General features: G+C 44.0%; 1 protein-coding gene across 4 annotated transcripts in view; it reads left to right on the forward strand.

Annotated features, from left to right (window-relative positions):
- The window catches only part of arhgap17b (Rho GTPase activating protein 17b), a 51,348-nt gene that overhangs the window by 24,733 nt on the left and 5,127 nt on the right, over positions 1-21,488 (forward strand). For 3 of the 4 annotated variants that reach the window (XM_083649860.1, XM_083649861.1, XM_083649862.1), the window contains exons 3-17: positions 4,949-5,053; positions 8,068-8,150; positions 9,827-9,938; positions 12,339-12,415; positions 12,512-12,614; positions 13,166-13,234; positions 13,525-13,606; positions 14,016-14,143; positions 15,311-15,422; positions 15,546-15,627; positions 15,933-16,013; positions 16,594-16,707; positions 17,138-17,229; positions 17,834-17,972; positions 20,184-20,471. In XM_083649860.1, coding sequence (XP_083505986.1) covers positions 4,949-5,053; positions 8,068-8,150; positions 9,827-9,938; positions 12,339-12,415; positions 12,512-12,614; positions 13,166-13,234; positions 13,525-13,606; positions 14,016-14,143; positions 15,311-15,422; positions 15,546-15,627; positions 15,933-16,013; positions 16,594-16,707; positions 17,138-17,229; positions 17,834-17,972; positions 20,184-20,471 — 1,667 coding nt within the window. The remainder of the gene's footprint in view (positions 1-4,948; positions 5,054-8,067; positions 8,151-9,826; positions 9,939-12,338; positions 12,416-12,511; positions 12,615-13,165; positions 13,235-13,524; positions 13,607-14,015; positions 14,144-15,310; positions 15,423-15,545; positions 15,628-15,932; positions 16,014-16,593; positions 16,708-17,137; positions 17,230-17,833; positions 17,973-20,183; positions 20,472-21,488) is intronic. The other variant, XM_083649863.1, reaches the window with a different exon arrangement.

The raw sequence follows: 21,488 nt of genomic DNA on the forward strand, positions 1-21,488 counted from the left end.
TGTGTGTGTGTGTGTGTGTGTGTGTGTGTGTGTGTGTGTGTGTGTGTGTGTGTGTGTGTGTGTTTGTTTGTGTGCGCGTGTGTGTGTGTGTGTGTGTGTGTGTGTGTGTGTGTTTGTTTGTGTGCGCGTGTGTGTGTGTGTGTGTGCGCATGGGAGAGGGGCGGTCCCGTGAGAGAAGGCCGGAGCGTAGAGGAGACGGTGAATTAGAGAGGATAAAAGTAAGGGGAGAAGAGTGGGAGCGAGATGGGGGTCTGACGGCGATGGCAGAGACACAGCTGGATGTTTACAACGAAACAGGAAGAGGAAGTGAATACTTAGACATCAAAATCTGTGTGTGTGTGTGTGTGCACGCGCGTGTGTGTGTGTGTGCGTGTGTGTCTCGTATCCCTACAACCACAGCCATATTCACTTTAGCGCAGAATTTAGTTTAGAATAATGAACTAGACAGTATGTCATACATTTTATGTCAGAAATGTGACACCTTAAATACAATGTCTTTGATGGTGGTAGTATTTGTAAGTACTATAGGTCATTTCCTTCTAAAAGGATATTGTACAGTATAGTCCCAGACTGTAGATCAGGATGTTTGAAAGCCCAGACAGTCTGATTTATCTGCTTCCCATGGTAGTATCTCTGCAGGATGTCGTCAGATCCCTCCGCTCCCTGTAAAGACCACTGCGGGAGCCAAGACATGTGGTGTGGGGAATATTGATGTGTGTGTGGAGGATATATACTCCACTACTATGTTATTGTTATTTAGCCATATATTTATTGTTCAGAAGAATTTGCCTTGTTTCACACTGTCGCTGTTAATTTAGGAAGGCTGCTTCGAGGAGAACTATTAGTTTTGTCTGCCATGGTTGGAGCCACACGGTTTTGTTACTGTGGTGTTTGGATCATGAACTAAAAGTTCCTTCTTCTCGTCATCTAAAGGGAGATTCAATGACTTTCACCCAGGTGTAAGAGGCCAAGGCTTAGGCCTTGGCCACACTGATCCGTGGTGTCTGTCCGTGTGCGTTCATTTCTCTGTTCACTTCCATTCCATTTTCAATGACAGCTGTCCGACTGTCCGTGGAGCACTCAGAAGCGTACGTATCCAGAAAATTTGCATACGTTTTGATGGACAGAAAGTTGAAGAGGGATGAACTTTTTCTGGATGGACGTATCGGATGGTCGGATAGTCACTGTCCGTTTAGCCAATCCGAGTCGAGGTCTCGAGAGGAGTGTTCCGAGATTTGTTTAAACTTTTCAAAGAAGATGGCGGCCGAGGCGGTGAAGGAGGCTATAATTAATAACGTACTCGCTTGATTTTACACAGCAGAGCCGAAATTGTAACATAGCAACGTTGGTCCACAAACGTTGCTATTTAAAAAAAAAAATTGGAGATCGGGTTGCAGTCAGACAAAGAGGAGTGCACAGGCACTCCCACAGCCACACAGTCACACACAGACCCTCACGTGACGTTACGTTAGTCTGCCAGTCATACTCATGTCATGACATGTAGCTTTCCGCTCAGACACATCTGTCCGTTAAAACAATGCATCGGACAGACATCTGTCCGTTCAATAATTCTGTCCATTTTCTGACGGATCAGTGTGGCCAAGGCCTTAATGAGCGGGGTGGGGGGGTCGGGATCGGCGGGCGTAGCTACAACAGCAATAGGGGGTTAAAGTCTCTTCGGGGTTCGGCAGGGGCCCTAAGGGATTTCATTCTCCATTCATTTTTCCATTGACGTCTCCTCAAATGCTTCTAAAAAAGAGTTTTACTTTGTCAAACCAAGCCTTCAGCTATATTTAGAATCCGGAGAGACCATAGAATTTGCATGGAGGCGCCTGTGGCTCAGGAGGTAGAGCGGGTCGTCCACTATTCACTTTGGATAAAAGAGGTCTAAGTCCGCATGTCGAAATGTGCTTGGGCAAGATACTGAACCCCAAATTGCTCCCGATGGTGTGCCAGCACCCTGCGTGGTAGCGATTGCCGCCATCGGTGTATGATTGGGTGAATGTACCTACTACTCATTGTAAAGCACTTTTGGTAAAAGCGCTATATAAATGCAGGCCATTTACCATATAACATTTCACTCTGACAAAAAAAAAGATGGATACAGAAAATAACCTTTCTCTCTTTAGCCCCCCCCCCCCCCCCCTTCCACACACACACACGCTCTGTCATTTCCCAATAACAAGCGCAGGGTGGAAAATGGAGAGATGGATGTGCGCTCGCTCGCTCACTGGCTCGCTGCAGCATCTGTGTTTTGATTTGTAGCTCTCACCTGCTTGGTTTCTGTAGAGTAGGAAAATGTGCGTGTACGGGTGAGATGAACCTGCATCAGCTCCAGAGACAAATATCCTTCATCCCACTCTACATTCATTATTTGTGTATCTAGGGCTGCAACTAAGAATTATTATTATTTTCATTGTTGATTATTTTCTCGATTAATCGATTAGTTGTTTGGTCTATACTGCCCTCCAAATCAAAACCGCAGTAACTACAATTTTGGTCAAAATTGAGTTATTATTGAAATTGAACTTTTAGATATCTGTTTTATCATGTGACAAATTTTCTAAGTTCAGTCTCGCTCTATATTTGAGAAAACACAGTATAAAAGTTGCAGTAACTACGAAATCCAACCAAAAACCAGACAAAACTGCAGTAACTACACTTACTGCAGTTTGATTTGCTTTCACAGAGCTTCAGCTGGACTTAAACAGAGATAAACGCAGTAACTACACTTTGAGGTGTAGTTACTGCGGTTCAGACTGGTTTTTGGTTGGATTTTGTAGTTACTGCAATTTTCCCGCTCTTTCCATAACAAAGCCCAACATATCAATCACTCATAATGGCACAATCTGTTTAGTTAATCCAGTCAATTCCTAATATGAGAGTGCACTGACAGCTGTCCAAATTGTTAATGAATGAGTCTTCAGTGTCTTTAAAATCGTAAATGCTGTATTCCTAGCTAATAATCCATAAGAGATCATCCAATAAAGAAGGGAATTGTGTTCTCCACTGGGAAGTGTTAATCTGGCTGTAGATAGTGATAACTGTTTGGTAACACTACCTAGCTCATCAGGACAATCTTTTTAATTGCTGCATAAATTATCAGCATTCAGACTCAGTCTGTAATTCATTTTATTCAAAATAATTGTAATATGCTATGTAATATACTGTATATGTTCTTGTATGAATTATCAATTGTGATTTGTAAAGAAAACCTGTTCTAAATTAAGATAATAAAACAACTGTGCTCATTAATTAATTGTGTCAGAATGATGACCAAAAAGCAACACCAGTGGTGAAGATTACATCAACTGACTTCAGGATTCCCTGAATTTATCTGTTACTCATCCATTTAAATGTTTTAAACATGTAAACAATAAAACAATTAAATACAGATATGATGCGGTATCGAAATCAAAACCGATTACAATTGTCTCATGAAAAACAAGACAGGAGAAGCACATAAGATTGTAGTTACTGCGCTTTTCCCTTGTACTACCTACACATCTGTTTAAGGTTTAACACAGACAGAGTGCAGTATCTGCATTTCTGGGGTCATAGGTCAAGTAATTGATAATTGTTTTGCCCCCAAAAAATACTTTAACGTATACATATTTAATAAGCACATTGCCACTTTTCAACCTATATCTCATTTGGCTGGACAGTCAAAAAACTTTAAAGCCATTTTTCTCAGTTTCAGTGTTGGCGTAGTTACTGCGGTTATGATTTGTAGGGCAGTATAAAGTGTCAGAAAATGCTGAATGGTGGTCGATTCGACATTCACCATGCGCCGAGTGTTTCCCAAAGCCCAAGATGACGTCCTCAAATGTCTTTTTTGCCCACAACCCAAAAACATTCAGTTTATAGACGAGTAAAGAAACCAGAAATTTTAAGCTGGAATCAGAGACATTTTTTCTTTTCTTTTTCTTGAAAAATTACTCAAACACCTTAAAGGATATGGCTTTACCGGTACCCAACCCACTTTGTATCATATAGAATCTTGGTAATGTAAGCACACGGACAGTGTTTTACCTTCTCTCTCTGTTTACCTCACTGAGAAAAATGCTCCTGCTGCTGCCTGCAGAAACTCCGCCCCCACCGGCTACAAGTCATTAAAGGAACACTCCGCCCATTTTCAACCAGCTTTGTATCATTAGAACATCAGTAGTATATCAGAAAACTGTAAACTGTTTTGAAGTCTGTCATTTAATTGGACAGTTATTGAGTGTTAAAGTGTGGACCAGTGACATCACTGGTCCACACTAACTCAAATTAATAACTCATTAACTCAAATCAACTCTCAATAACTGTCAAACTAGATGAATGATGAATAGTTTGACAGTTATTGAGAGTTGATTTGAGTTAATGAGTTATTAATTTGAGTTAGTGTGGACCAGTGATGTCACTGGTCCACACTTTAACACTCAATAACTGTCAAACTAAATGACAGACTTCAAAACCGTTTACAGTTTTCTGATATACTACTGATGTTCTAATGATACAAAGCTGGTTGAAAATGGGCGGAGTGTTCCTTTAAGGCTTGTCAAGGCTCTCCATGTGATTCTCCGTAGATGTGCGCATACTTACAAAATAAAAATAAACAATAACAGCCGCCCTCGGAGCAGATTCTGCCTCTCCAGCAGAACTTCCGCAGCTCCGTTGTGACGAGTTGTGACGTAAAACGCGTCACAACGGAGCGCTTTGCCAGAGGAGGAAATGGGAGATCTCTGTGAGGAAAACAGTTGATTACCGGTAAAGCCATCCTTTAATTGATTATAAAAATAGTAGTACAGTAATAATAGGTGATTAATTTAATAGTTGAGAACTTATCAGCTCTACACGTGTCAAGAGGCAGTCATTACTTTGTGTTTAATATTTATGACATTTGGTGTGTGTGTGTGTGTGTGTGTGTGTGTGTGTGTGTGTGTGTGTGTGTTTGTGTTTACAGATCGAGAGGCGGATGGAGTTGGTACGTTTGGTGTCGCACAACGCACACAAGAGGCTGGTGTCCTGCCTGCAGGGTCAACTGGGCACAGACACAGAGAAGAGACATGTAAGGAGCGCTGCATCTTCTCCTCCTTAAGCCCAATTTATGCTTCGTCTGCAGACACTTTTGAAACGGTCGCCGACACAAATGAGGACTTGAGTCGACACTTTCAAGTGTCGGCGAGCAGTGTCTGCTACCTGGTGAAATGTCTAGTGTCGCTGACTACGTCATAGTATCGCGCAAGTCTGATTGGCTATATAGACGGCATGCGTTTGACTTCCTTGTTTTGGTTTTCACTCGATTGAAATGAATGAACGTGTCTCCGCTATTTTTATCAGCCTGTCCTTGATGTATGACTTAGTGAAAATCACAAAGAACATTGTGCATTTCCCAGAGCAGAGGAGGTGAGTTGTGTGTCGTTTATATGCGGCTGCAGTCAAGTACGTTACATCTTGCCTCCGAGGTGGTTTCACTGTGCGTTCCCTCTCTTCTCTTGGCTGTCTGCTTATAGCGTTCGGGTGTCACGTGACCGTTGAACAGAGGCGAACGTTCACTGAAGTATAAATGCAACACCATGAGCGACACTTTCTTTTTCGTCTGCGACCATGTGCTGAGCGACACTTTCTAATAAGTATAAATTAAGCTTAACTCTCTTTTCATTCAGTCGCTCCGACATCTTCAAGCAAAGCCCCTCGCACTTTGCGCGCAGTATCGAGCCGCTCGGAAACATCTCCGCTTAGCAAATGGCTCCTAGAGAAATTAAATGATAAGGATGGAGAAGTACGCCGTCATCGTTAGTATTACACCCTGCTGCCTTGAGCTGTGACCACCACATAGCATCTCTCTTCTAAAGCCACCTATTTCTGAAGAAAATGGTGAAAACGACATACCCAAACTAAAATGCTTACTGTGGCTGAACCGCTAGGGTTGCAGACAACTGGTAAGACTTTGAAGTTTCTGTTCCAAGTGTCAGAATGACTCTGTGTTACTGACCCTGAGTAACACCAGCTCAAACACAGTGGTTGATTCTCGCCTAGAATAAAAACACTTTTAGAGTGTAAACAGTTACCTGTGGTTGTTGTATTTATGGCTAGAAACCGAATGGAGACATAGCCACAGGCCTTATTACCACATCCCAAATCAAAGAAGATGAAAAAATACCAAAACATGAGTATTTGGCAGTGGTTTTTGTAGGGAGATACCTAGGCAGATTTCCAAAAAGCCATTATAAAAAGCCATTTGAAAAAGCCAAATAATCTGAAATGTTGTCTTTGTCTTTGTACAAAGACAGCTATAACTTATGCTGTGTTGATCTGATCTGAAAAAGGAAGACATGGTTCGATGCGCAAGATTCAGCTGGTTAATTTGGTATGTAGCATGAACAGTATTGTTCAGAATTAACTACCTAATTAATCACATAAATGACAGATGAACAGCAAAAAATCAGAAACGTAACGCCGGGGTTACGGTGCCATGCAAGAGGTTAACCCCTGACGCACACAGCCGATAGTCGGCAGCGACTGGGCTGTCGGCGAGCCAAAGTGAAAGTGAAAGAAATCACTCTGGCTGGTCAGCTGGTTAAGCTAAGCGGCGCGCATAAAACATTCTTATTTTTCAACTTCATCGATCATTCTGAATACACGGATGTTTTCATAACGACGTGGCCCGTCGCTGTATGATGTCACCCATTTAGTGCGGCTCCTCCTTATTTCTCCACCTCCACCTCTTCCTTTTCTCTTCCACAAGCAAAAGAGCAGACACGGCCTGACAACACCACGGCCATTTGCAACTTTTTATCAGACATATTATCGGTTAGAAGTAGCTGTATTATGAAACCGTCTAAGTGGTGAGCAAGAGGGATGTGAAAATGGTAGGTAAACGCTGCTTTGTTTCATATCTGCTTTGTATACCCGCAGTCCTACTGTCAGTCTCACGCAGGCTGGCACACAACCTACGTGCTAGTTGACCTACGTGCTAGTTGACCTACGTGCTAGTTGACCTACGTGCTAGTTGACCGTCGGCTGTAGTCTTTGCGGTGTGTTCAAGTGCAACTTGTTGACCCCGACACAGCCGACGTGAGGCCTTCAGGGCCCCTAGTCCTTTCAAGTTGAGTTGGTGTGTTCCAGCCTTTACATAACACAGAGGATATGGAATATTCATCATTGGCCTCCTGCCAACCTCTCCTCTATCGCTACTTAGCAGACGCACTCCAAACACACACACACACATGCATACGCACACAGACACACACGCACGCACGCACACACGCACAGACACACAATATGAAAGGAATTTTCATATTATTAGTATGTTAAAATATGTCAATGTCAAAATCGTGTTATCCCAAAGGCACAGCTAATACTGAATACATCTCAAACTCAAACTGCAGCCTCCATAACAGTTTGTTCATCATTTGTTTTCTGGGATTGACTTTTCAGACAAAATAGCATTAGCAGCCAACTTGGAAGTCCTGATTGTCACACTTTCCCAACACATGAATGCTGCATAGTAGTGATGATGAGGATGATGATGATGATGATGATAATAATAATAAAAATGATGATGATGATAATAATTAATTTAATTTATTTATGTCTGTGTCTGTGTGTCCGTTTTGAACCTGTAGCCTTATGCTGTTATTTAGCCTTTCTGGTGCTATTGTATGGTTAAATCAGCAAATGTGTTTTAGTTTTTAGTTTTTTAGTTTGGGGGGGGGGTGGGGGGGGGGGGGTTGGTATACGCAGTGGAAGTTGTCCCTGGGAAATTTGGTTTGTGGTACTTGGTCGGAAAAGCTTGGGAACCCCTGATCTAATGAATCTAATCAACTGATCATTGGCTTTAGGGCTATCCCACCACCAAATTCAATCCAAATTTAATCTTGTAACAAACAGACGAACAGGTGAAAACATTACCTGCCGGCCGCCAGCTTCGTTGGCAGAGGTGACAACCGGACCACTTCAATGTCACAGAAAGTATCTCTCTCTCTCTATCTCTCTCTCTATCTCTCTCTCTCAGCAGTCTTTTTGTTGTGAGTCAGGAGAAGTTCAGTTGCCATTATACTTGTGTTTGTCCCGCCACAGAAAAAGCTGCCCCTGACAGCGCTGTCCCAGACCATGGAGGATGGAGGCAGCCAGCTGGGAGAGCTGGGAGAGAGTCTGATCGGGTGAGTTGGGAAACTTCGACACAAGTCTTTATACTGTAAGCCTTCAAGCCCCTCCTCCAGCCAGTTTAACACTAGCCTATAATTCACAGACGTCCCGCCGCAGCTTAGCCTAAAGGGATACCCGCATTACCTTGCTCAAAACGGGTGGGACCACAAAGGGATACCCGCATTACCTTGCTCCAAACGGGTGGGACCACAATGGAAATCAGCGTGACTTGTACGTGGGCTACCCACCCAGTGGCGTTTTGAGGCCCGGCGTACTGCGTAGCTTAATACTAGCCTGGGTAAACCCAGCCTCCACGTGATCTCTATCTATGTGCTATCAGTCACTAGTGAGGCTAGCTTAATACTGCAGCAGGCAGCTAGCTGGCTAGCTGGCTTACCTAACGCAGCTAACAGGACGGCACGGTGGCTCAGTGGTTAACACTGTTGCCTCACAGCAAGAAGGTCCCGGGTTCGAACCCCGGTCCGTCCCAGGTCCTTTCTGTGTGGAGTTTGCATGTTCTCCCCGTGTCCGTGTGGGTTTTCTCCGGGTGCTCCGGTTTCCTCCCACCATCAAAAGAAAGACATGTATGTTAGGGTTAATACTCCTGTCAGTGCTCCTGACCAAGGTACTGGCAAAAGAACTGGAGTTGGTCCCCGGGCGCTGCACTGCGGCTGCCCACTGCTCCTAGTTCTAGGAAGGTTCCTAGTAGAGGATGGGTCAAATGCAGAGGATGAATTTCCCCAAGGGGATAAATAAAGGATAACTTAACAGCTAGCTCATCCTCAGTCAAAATCGAATTGACATGTATGATTATGGTTACACTAATAGTTGTAATGTAATCATCCGATTTTAGCAACTTACATTTTTTTACTTGAGCATAACATGTATTTATTTGTCCCCAAAAAATGGCTAACAGTGTGGCTAATCAACATTGTCACGACATGACTCGGAGAAATAGGAACTATCTTAAAAATTAGAAAATACACTGAAGGGGGGCTTTATGACTGTCAGGTGGCATGCAGCATGACACTCATGGTTTATGCAAATACATGATTCATTGATTGGACAGGACTATCTGTCTGTCCTGTGATTGGACAGGCCTATCTGTCTGTCCTGTAAATACATGATTCATTGATTGGACAGGACTATCTGTCTGTCCTGTAAATACATGATTCATTGATTGGACAGGTCTATCTGTCTGTCCTGTAAATACATGATTCATTGATTGGACAGGACTATCTGTCTGTCCTGTGATTGGACAGGACTATCTGTCTGTCCTGTAAATACATGATTCATTGATTGGACAGGTCTATCTGTCTGTCCTGTAAATACATGATTCATTGATTGGACAGGACTATCTGTCCTGTGATTGGACAGGTCTATCTGTCTGTCCTGTAAATACATTATTCATTGATTGGACAGGACTATCTGTCTGTCCTGTGATTGGACAGGACTATCTGTCTGTCCTGTAAATAGTGTCATAATTAATGACATGAAAAGAGCTTATTGGAGTGAGAGGAATGTGAAAGGTCTAACAAGGGGCCTCTCGTGAGTGTTTGTCTTCTTTGACATGAACATTACTCTCACTGTGAGGAATGCGCTGATAACGGCTTCACACACTCACTCACTCGCTCACACACTCTCCCTTGTGTGTGTGTGTGTGTGTGTGTGTGTGTGTGTGTGTGAGCAGCAAGATGATGGCTGTGTGTGGGGAGGCAGAGGGCAAGCTGGCCAATGAACTGATGCAGCATGAGCTTCAGATTGAGAGGGAAATCCTGGAGCCTCTCAACCAGCTGGCCGAGGTAAAGACACTGAGACGCGACTGTGAGAGGGACCTCTCCTCTAACTGATACATGATGTGCACATTTCAATCAGGAGAAATTCATTGTTAGTTAACAGTGATTTAATAACAATTTAATTACATGAGCATTATGATTAAAAATGTGAAATGTCTTTGGCATTAGACTCGTCATGACATCATCATCATGATGATGAAGGGGGTAGTGCAGCCTGTAATAGAAGAATAGAACATTGGTTCCCAAATCCACGGGGCTCCACCTGGTGGTCCGCCAGAGCATTGCAATTTTGTTGTTCTTTTTTTGTTGTTTTTTTACAGACAACAGTTTTCACATATACACATGACACTGAGGAGTAGACTTGGACAGATTTTTGGAAATATCACAATATCTGGGAAATATCACGATTTTTAAAATCTACTTTCAGAGGCTGTAGCGGGCTCAGTTTTAAAGCCAGGGCGACTTTCGGGTATCATATGAAACTAGAAGACCTAAGGCATTGATTGGTACCAACTATGCAATGCTAGCTTGTGAGCAAGGTAGCTAAATAATGCTCCAAAGTTTAGGCAAAAGTTTGGCGCGGGAAAAAACATTTTCAAAGGGGTCCTCTTTTTCACAGCCTAATGTTGGCTGTGAATAGTGTGTGTTCGTTTTGAACCAGTAGCCATATTGTATGTTGTTATTTAGCCTTTCTGATACTATTGCATGGTTAAATCCAATATTATTTTATCGGGGAGAAAATGCTGGTATATACAGTGGAAGTGGTCCCTGTGAAATTTTGTTTGGTAGTTCGATAGTGGTACTTGGTCTGAAAAGTTTGGGAACCCCTGTGGTGTCTAGACCTGGTGGTGGTGAAGGTGAGGGAACTCTTAGATCTTGATTGATGAGGAGAAGGCTTCTGGAGACCTCCAACAAGTGAAGAACTGGAGGTGAATGGGGTGGAGGAGGGTCGCAGACAGTGAATGCACTGAAAAGACAGCAGACAACACAAGAGTTGAGAACAGCTTTTAAAGGTTGACAGCTAGGTGTGATAGGCTGAATATGGAGAAGCGGCTAACTCTGATTCGTTAAGCAGAATCGTCAGCGCTCCTAATCAGCTGATACAAGTTGGGAGTGGGAAAGAGGGGGAGTGAATGAATGAATGAGAAGCGTAGATAATCTTCCTGTCTAAACTTTCGCATAAGATCCATATACAGGTCGTGCGTGGGTTCTGAGCACTTTAATAGGAACACCTTACTAATACTGTGTAGCTTTCAGCTCAGTGTCACCACTGGTAGTCGCCGGCTACCAAAGTGACATCCGCCTCAGGGTTCGACGTGTTGCATTGCACGAGATGCTTTTCTGCTCCGCACAGTTGTTGTTTTTCACACCATTATGTGTGAACGCAGTTTTAAAAATACTCCAAACAGCCTGTCTGCCACCAACAACCATGCCACATTCAAATACTCAAAACAGTCTGTCTGCCACCAACAACCATGCCACGTTCAAATACTCAAAACAGTCTGTCTGCCACCAACAACCATGCCACGTTCAAATACTCAAAACAGTCTGTCTGCCACCAACAACCATGCCACATTCAAATACTCAAAACAGCCTGTCTGCCACCAACAACCATGCCACATTCAAATACTCCAAACAGCCTGTCTGCCACCACCAACCATGCCACGTTCAAATACTCAAAACAGTCTGTCTGCCACCACCAACCATGCCACGTTCAAATACTCAAAACAGCCTGTCTGCCACCAACAACCATGCCACGTTCAAATACTCAAAACAGTCTGTCTGCCACCAACAACCATGCCACGTTCAAAGTCACTGAGAACACATTTCCCCAATTCTGATGCTTGATGTGAACATGAACTGTATCTGCATGATCTTATACATTGCACAGCTGCCCCATGATTGGCTGAATGGATAATTGCTTGAATAAGCAGGTGTACAGGTGTTCCTATTAAAGGGCTCAGTGTGAGTGCACATCTCTGGTATTAATGTTTGCTACATAATTGTTACAGCATTGCTGTCATGAAACATCATTTTGGTTGTTTATAGCACAATCTGATTTAATGTGATGATTCTGATGAAGTGAAATAATTTTTAGTATATGTATGCAAATCTGTAATTTACCAAAGCTGTAAGGTGCTGGAAAAGCTTGAAAATGTTTGAAAAGTGCTTGAATTTGACGTTGGAAAAGGTGTAGGAACCATAGATTGTGTATGTAATCTGATATCATCATCAGATTATTACTCACTTGTCATTATCACTTGTGCTGTAATTCCATTCTGTATGTTTCAAGTTGATGTACAGTAAATCCAATTTGACCAGCAGAATATTTGACCAGTATTGATTTGACTACAGAGTGCTTGTGTACTCATGTTGGGCTTGTGCTCCTCTCTGTTCCTCTCATAGGTGGATATTCCTAATATACTAAAACAGAGGAAGCAACTGGCCAAGTTGGTTCTGGACTATGACTCGGCCAAGGCCAGGTACACTAACTTATACTCACTAACACATTTTTTTACACACAGCTTTATGTTCACCGTCCACATGCCCAAATATCTAAATCAATTATTGCTCTGCAGGTATGACCAGGCGTTAAAGTCCAATAACCAGGCTATGGCAGCTAAGGCCGATTCTCTCAAAGACGAGATGGACGAGGCTCTCAATAAAGTACAAATATGCAAGGTATAGATACAGCATTTTAAACCACGTTTAAACCTATCTTGTAGCATAGAGCTTTTTTCCCGTTCACTTTGCAAGATCATATTTTTGTTAGTGGTTGCTAGACACATGGACATGCTATCATAACCTTGAGGGTTTAACCCATTGATACCTGATGCAGCATTTGTGTGTGTATCCCTTTAAGACCGGTTCACGGTCTTAAAGGGATACACACACAAATGAGGGATATACACGAAAATGCTGCATCAGGTATCAATGGGTTAAGTATGCCATATGTATATAGTGGAGAGAGAGAGAATAGCTGTACATTCCAGCCAGGGCCTCTTCATCAAGTTAGGATCATATCTGATGAACAGGCCGAACAGAGGAAGCATTGTAACAGTAGCAGGACAGGCCCGAACATGCTGTACAGATGATTAAAACCATGTAATTCAAGGGTCATTGCTTTGTCATCTGGAGTCCATCTCCATAATGAAAAGTGACTTCCTAAAGTGCAGTAGGAGATTCAGTATGTTTGCGATGGCTACAAAGTAACATCTTTTCCCATCCCACAGGACCAGCTCTCTGCAGACATGTATAACTTTGCTTCCAAAGAGGGGGACTATGCCTGCTATTATGTCATGGTGAGTAGTGCCTTCGTTAAAACACCTGGAAGTTAAACCTTAGTTAAATGACCTGGAAGTGAATTAAATGCAAATCTAGTCAATTACTTTATGCCAACGTTATTGGTTGACATGAATGCCTGCTTCACAATTGTGTGTGTGTGTGTGTGTGTGTGTGTGTGTGTGTGTGTGTGTGTGTGTGTGTGTGTGTGTGTGTGTGTGTGTGTGTGTGTGTGTGTGTGTGTGTGTGTGTGTGTGTGTGTGTGCGTGCGTGCGTGCGTGCGTGCGTGCGTGCGTGCGTGCGCTGCCAGTTGTTAAAGGCCCAGGCAGACTACCACAGGAATTCTGTTGCAGCTCTAGAGGCAGCTATACCCACTATCCAGTCACAGCAAGGTAAAAAGGCAATACACACAGCAGAACACATTTTAATTAGATATGCAAACGAGATTAATCATAACCTTGTACTAACTGCTAAGAGGCAGACATACAGTGTGAACTACTAACTGCTAAGAGACAGACATACAGTGTGAATTACTAACTGCTAAGAGGCAGACATACAGTGGATAGATGGTGCAAAGGAGGAGTGCGGTCCATTCATTTGTGAGACTCCAACATGACTTCAGTGACATCTAAATTAATCAAGTGCTTTGCTCCTAACTTTTCTTTCTGTTATGAACCAGACTGAGCAGTTGTTATGAAGCAGACTGAGCAGTTGAGCGTGACGTTTGAAACGACACTTGTAAGCTGCTAAACAGCTGCTGCCGCAGTGGCTTTGATCTGGGTTTATGTTTTGCCTCTCTAGACTCGTGGATGGAGAAGCCGGCGTTCGGCACGCTCCTGGAGGAGCACCTGAAGAGGAGCAACCGTGAGATCGCCCTGCCCCTAGAGGCCTGCGTCATGATGCTGCTGGAGACCGGCATGAAGGAGGAGGTATGGATGGAGCGATGGAGAGACAAAGCTTTGTAAAAAAAGAAATAGGACAGATAGGAGAGTCTACTTGAGCAGAATTCTGATTTACACAATTGTACCATTGATGTTGTTGCTAGGGAACAGTTTGGAACCTAGCTTATGTCCTGTCAATTATTGCACTAGCAAACACTGCAAACAAGAAGTAAGCTAGGGGACATTTAGAATGTTTACGTTGTCGAGTTGAACCCATCTATAAAATATGAAGGTCATGTCAGCTCCCAAAAAGTGAAGCCAAAACATCTCAATCGCCCCTGGTGGCTGGCTGCAGTATAGGTCACAAATCCCGCCCCCTCCATGTTAGTGGATGGGACATGAGCCAAATTAAACAACCAAGTATCAAATACATTTTCACAAGGATGGTTTCTGTCATTTTAGATCATCCTTATCATGCTGATGTCTGTTCAAATGCAAAAAATTTCGGTTAAGTTTGCTTTAAGTAGTTATTTGACGATATAAAAAAGGCTGACTGACAGTTGTGACAGCCACTCTCAAACCTCCGTCAGACGGCGGCACGCCTGAGGGGGTTCAGCCCGACTCTACTGCGCAGACTCCGGTTGCAAATGAGGTCACACAAGCAAGATGGCAGCTCGCTGAAACGAGATGTTTTGCCTTCATTTCTGCATGCCGATTAGGAAGTGTCGTCCATACATTATACAGTCAATGACTTGTACCCGTAAAACTGCCCACTACCACTCTGTTGGAGCTGGAGGGTAATGTGGGCGATGCTGAATAACAGCATGTAGGTCTGCAACCATCTGTGGTCAACGTGTGGTCAGTCAGCCTTGGGCCTGCGGGAATACGAACCGTGCATGTGCATCTGTTAGCCATTAGCATGCTCGCTATAACTCTCTTTAAACGGAACCACATCACTAGACTCCCAAAGGGGCATGCTTCACTGTATGTCTGCTAGCCTACGCAACCTGAAAGACCCACAATCTCTACTGGTAACAAGCAGTTCCTCTCTCGACCTTCTCGCTCATTTGGCGAATGGCGTCCCTTTCTTTTTCATGACTTCTCCTTTCCTTAGACCAAACCAGACGCGTCTCTCTAATATTAGGATGAAAGCAGACACATATCCCCCTTGAAAAAGCAGCCCCTCAGTCATTTCTCTCTGTGCTGTCCTTCCAGGGTCTCTTCAGAATAGCCGCCGGAGCTTCAAAACTCAAGAAGCTCAAGGCAGCGTTGGACTGTCCCACCTCACAGCTAGAGGAGTTCTACTCTGATCCACACGCCGTCGCCGGTACAGCCCCTTTTACAAGTCGGCAAAGAATGAAACGCGATGGTCCTGGTTGTTTTCTCATAGTGTTTCTGTGTGTGTGTGTGTGTGTGTGTGTGTGTGTGTGTGTGTGTGTGTGGTACACAGGAGCCCTGAAGTCCTACCTCAGGGAGCTTCCTGAACCACTCATGACCTTTGGCCTGTATGACGACTGGCTACTAGCTTCCACGTAAGATCACACACACACACACACACACACACACACACACACACACACACACACACACACACACACACACACACACACCTTTTAATGGTCTCGTCCTTTTATAACACACACTTGGTGCTAATAATTGCTAAACACACACTTGAGGCAGTGTTTGCCCAAAAGCTGTTCTAGATATTTTGGCACATTGTGTGTGTATGTGAAGGGTAAATAGTTTGAATGAAAGAGCAAGCTATAATCTCTGTGTGTGTGTGTGTGTGTGTGTGTGTGTGTGTGTGTGTGTGCGCGCGCGCGCGTGTGCGTTTCAGTGTGTCTGACTCTGACAAGAGGCTTCAGGCCTTGTGGGTGACATGTGACAGTTTGCCAAAGACTCACAAGGCCAACCTCAGGTAAGATCAACATCTATTCTATTTGATGAATTATTCAACCATAACAAAATACTACACACAGGGCTGCCAACTCTGCGAGACTCAACGCAATTGACACTGTTCACAAGCTGTCACACCACGAGTCCATTTTCTCACACAGTGAAAAACGAATTCATAATTAGTTAATCGCAGTGCCAAAAGAGGACACTGACCACACGGACCGACAAGCCAGAGCAGCACAGTGCAATAGTAGCAGGGAGTTTTTCAGACCATTCCAAATTAGCCTGCTGGTTAGTAGCTTGCAAGCAAAGCCATTGGCTCTTCTCAAGCTACAGATGAGTGTTTTGGAGCAGAGACTAGGGCTCGAGTCAAGACGGTTTCCTGTGTTGCAGTATCATATCCTCAATCTGCAAACAAATTGGCCTTACTGGACCCTTCATTTTCAGTTTTAGAGCTAACACGCACGCCCACAGCAATCTCTCTCAGACATCTTTCTTTTTCGAGCTCTGTCGTATATTAAGCGATTATTTGCTTAATTCTCCACTGGACCAGCCATGTTTGCATTGAGATTTGTGAAACAAATGCAAAGCCTCTGTTGCAGGTATCTGGTGAAGTTCCTGTCCAAGCTGGCTCAGGACAGCGACGTTAACAAGATGACTCCCAGTAACATCGCCATAGTGCTGGGGCCCAACCTCCTCTGGGCGCCCACTGAGGGGTGAGAACCTCACACTCTTCAACCTCATGAGCCAGTGAGATCCATGACGCTTGTGCGATGTGTGGTTGAGCTTTCCATCCCTGTGTGTGTGTGTGTCTGGGTGTGAACTCTCTTTTCTTCCTTGTGCTCTTAACCCATTGATACCTGATGCGGCATGTGTGTGTGTATCCCTTTAAGACCTTTTTTGGATTGAAAGGGATACACACACAAATGAGGGATATACACGCAAATGCTGCATCAAGTATCAATACTGTTTTATAAATGAATTAGTGGCATATTTAGCTTATTTAAATTACCTATTTATTTGAGGGTTCATGTATAGCTTCTGCTGCTGTAGTGTTTGATGCATTTGTTTCTGTTTCAAAACAGTGTTTATGCTGTTGTATCCTGCCCAGTCCAACCTTAATAACTGAAACTTGAATGTGTTCAGGACGCTGGCAGAGATGGCAGCAGCTACGTCGTTCCATGTGGTCGGCATCATAGAGCCCATCATCCAGCATGCTGACTGGTTCTTCCCTGAAGGTAATACCTCTCTTGCTCTCTGTTCACTTTGCAGTAACACTCTCTGCTTCTCTCCTCATGCAATGTTCTCCTCCTCCTCCTCCTTTAATGATTTATTTTATATGCAAGAAAAGAGATAGTCGTGACTGTGTGTTGATGTTAATACATGGTTAGTTGTGAGTACATCCCTCTAATAGCATAATGATATATATTATTCAGAATAGAATAGAATAGAATAGAATAGAATAAAACATTTATATAGATATGACTACAGGAACTTCAAACACTTTAAAAAAGAAAAATCGTCTGTTTGCCTTGCATTTCTGAACCCATTTTGTTGTTTGGTGGTGCACTTTTCTTACTCCTGTGGTCAAACATAGAGGAAGTGATGTCATGTTCAGACATTAGTGGAGCTGCAATGGACTTTAACAGCAGAAATATCGATGTTGCATTTTGAGTATGGGGGTGCGAGTTGCGACGCTTTCTCCCTCGGGTCGTCTCTTTTTCCATCCACGGTTGGATTTTTCCTATAATCACCATTATTACCATCGTCATTATCATCATTATCATCATCATCCTCTCTGCTCTCCCCTCTGCCTCCCCTTCTTCCCTTCCGTCCCTCCAGAGGTGGACTTCAACGTGTCGGGCATATTCGACATGCCCACCCACCCGGCGACCCCAGACCCTGAGCCCAGCCTAGAGAGGAGACGCCCTGGCAGCCTGGTGGGGCAGGATGGGGACAGTCCCAGCCCCCGTAAAGACAGGTACCTGTCCCGCCCCAACCTCAGCCTCAGCCTGCCTCTCACCCTCTCACCGTCCCGTCACAAGACACCGAGCAGGCAGGAGTCGCGGGGCGCGGCCGTGTCGGCCCACTATGTAGTGGCCGACGAGTCCATCACAGTCACTGAGACGCCCACGGAAGAGCTGCCCTGTCCCAACTTTAAAGCTGTGCAGTAGTCCAATGTAGTAGTCCCCCATGAGCCCAGTTTCTGACGGGCGAAAGGAGTGAAGAATGTTTGTGTGTAATTTCAAGACCACATTATTTGTTATGTCTCGATGATTTCAGCACCAGCTAATCAATTGTGTTTTTCCTAAAGCCCCCACTCCAGTCAGTGTTGCTATCCGTTTGCGGTTGGTGTTCTTTTTCAAACGTTCTCAACGTTCTATGAGCGCCTGCTGTATAATCGCACATCATCTGATTCCGCGATACACTAAGATACACCAAGGAGATAACGCCCGGAAAAACGGCGCAAGCTACGCGGGGAAACTGTATTCCCTGCGTAGGTTAGTTGCAAGGAATCAGAGATGCAGAGATGTCTGCCTTCTCTTGGATACAATGGAACTGGATGGCACTCGGCTTGTGGTGCTCGAAGCACCAAAAACAATACATTTGAAAACTCAACAGCATTGTTTCTTTCCAGAAAGCATGACCCGATGACTCAAAATAATGCACAGACTTTGTTGTGAGCAGTTGCAGTTTCAGTAGGAACTATTTGCTTTTTCAGTCTCATGTAGGAACTAGCTAGCAGCTGTAGTTCGGTCAAAAGAAAATAGTTCCTCCATGAAACTGATCATAACAAGGTCTGTGGATTATCTTGAGTAACGGGGTCATGATTTCTGGAAAGAGACATTGCTGTTGAGTTTTTCAAATGTATTTCTTTGGCACTTTGAGCACCACAAGCGGAGTGCCCTCCAGTTCCATTGTATTGGAGAGAAGGCAGAAACTCTGCGGCCGATATCTCCAAAACTCAGGCAACTAACACAAAACGATATAGATGTATATATAACACTACAGGTGAGAGGGAATGTATTTTGGATTTTAGGGTGAGCTAGTGTTTTGGTCACTCGGTGGTGGTTTGAGCCCGACATATGTTGTTACAGCAGCAGGCAGTGGGCTTAAGGCCCAATTATACCCTATTTTCATATGAAAATATATGCGTCCGGTGTAACCGTCACTGCCCACATACTTCCATTCATCTTTCACATTGTTATGTTAAGCAATACATCCCATAGTGGGCAGTAAAGAGTAAAATGTGTGAGTTTGTGTGTGGTAGTGTTCCGTTTCATCCGTATCCGTAAGCTTTCACAAAACGTGCAGAATTACGCACGAAATGAACGCAGAGTATGGACAGAAAGCTCCGTCCGTATGCATACTGTATCTGTATTTAACGTTGAGCATAATTGGGCCTTTAGCTAACGTTTACCTAACAGCTAGCTAGCTAGTTAACATGCCAATTCCGTACTGTACGTCATCTTCCCATTTTAGCAACTAAGTTAACTTTTTGAGCTTGAGCACAGAATTAAGTTATGTGTCAAAAGATATTTGGCGAAGAGTGTGGCTAATCAACACTGTCAGGAAGTATCTTAAAAATAAGAAAGTATACTGGAGGGGGGCTTTTAAGTTTGGCGATGAACACGATGCATAAGCACTTCGCTTCCAGGTATTTATACTGAAAGGGAAACTATTTTGAACATGTTGCAATATCATTTTGTGTGCAATTTCTCACTTTGGATTTGTTGTACTCTTGTGTTATATCCTACATTTTCCATTAAAGCATAGGTTATACTGTAGGTTACTGGCTTTATGTTTTGTGTGGGTTCCCTCTGTTGCATTTTGGTGTATGCTATGGCATCTGTCTGTTCCGTCCCAGCGATGAAGTTCGAAGTTCTTCTAGTTCAGAGGTCACTGTCACTCGCTACGCTGCTTTTATGTCCTCTTTCGGTCTTTTTTCTCCAGTGTTTTATTATTATTATTTTTTATCTCAGGGAAGTGGCATCTCTTTCTTTCTCCCACCGTCTCTCTGACCATCTCTGTCTTTCTCTCTCACTCTCATTCTGATGTCTTTCTCCCTCTGTCTCTCGCTCTCTCTGATGGTCTGTGGTTGTCTCTCACTCTCTCTGATGGTGTGTGGTTGTCTCTCGCTCTCTCTGATGGTGTGTGGTTTGTCCTGCTGAACTCTCTCCCCTCTCCATAGCACTGTTAACAAACAGCCGGAGCCCGCCCCGCGTAGAGCCAGCACTGTAAATAGAAAGCAGCCGCAGCTAACCTCACCCACCTTCCAGCCCCCACTGCCCCCTCTGGAAGCTTGGGGTACTGCCCAGCCTGAGCCCCAGCCCCAGGCTCTGCCCCTGGCTGCAGAGGCTGAGCAGCCCGGCCTGGGTGGTGCTGGTAGTAGTGGTGGTGGTGGTGGTCTAGGTGGTGGGGTCCAGGTAGCCACAGTGCAACCTCATGTTGTAAGCCAGCTCAGCGCTGAGGAGAGCAGGTAAGGAGGAGCGAGCTGAGACAGCGCCCACTACTCCACCGCCTGCTCACAGCCAATCAGCAATCCGGAGCTCACCCGCCATTTATGTTTGTCTTTACTTTGTCCTGTGTTTGATCGGTGTTTGATTGTACAGTGCAGGCAAACTTGATTTCCCACAATGGAAGTCATTACATTAAACCAGGGGTGCCCAAATTCTTTCCCATGAAGGGCCAAAACTCAATCTGGGTGGAGGGCCGAGGGCCAAAAATACACGTGGAATTACATTAAAATGTATTGTGTTTTATAGAAAATTAACATTCTAAATCTAAAATAACATTTCAATATAATAAACTACTTTTTATCTGTTTGGTAATTGTAATAATTTGCAATTGGTTATATATATTTAAAAAAACATCTGCATTTGTGGGGAGCTTAAACATTTAATCAGTAAACACCCAGTTAAAAACAGTTGTATTTTCCACCTTTGTAATCAAGAGAGAAATTTGACTTAATTCACAACTTGAAAAATCCTCAAGGTACTTTGAAAATCAGTTTCGTAGTGGCGACGTATATTGTACTTTTTCAAAACAGCCACTCTCTGTCTGCAAATGAGACAAACCGCTGTTGAATTTACTTCGGTAAAAAAATACTCGTCTTGCCACTCCGTCCTAAACTTTCTTTTGTCTGTGTGCCACTGCCGTGATGATGATCTGTCCATCTTGCTGAGCTGGTGTAAAGCCAGTGACTGGGGAGGGATCAAATATCAGAGCTCACCCCCCAACCAAGTGATTCAGCCAACCAATCAGGAGCAATCAATCCTCAGATAGCAATGCCTCACACCCATGTGATAGAGTTGGGGAGAGAGAATACCAGCTGCACAAAATTAACGTTAATCGTAGATAGAAGAGTCCCGACATCTCCATTCAGGCGCGGACTGCATAATCGGGCACGTCGGGCAAATGCCCGGTGGCCTGGCCTGCAAAAAAAAAAAAAAAAAAAAAAGATTTCCCCCTCAAATCCGTGGCGGGCCAAAACAGA

This window comes from Poromitra crassiceps (assembly GCF_964638095.1).
Source record: "Poromitra crassiceps genome assembly, chromosome: 13".
NCBI lineage: Eukaryota > Metazoa > Chordata > Actinopteri > Beryciformes > Melamphaidae > Poromitra > Poromitra crassiceps.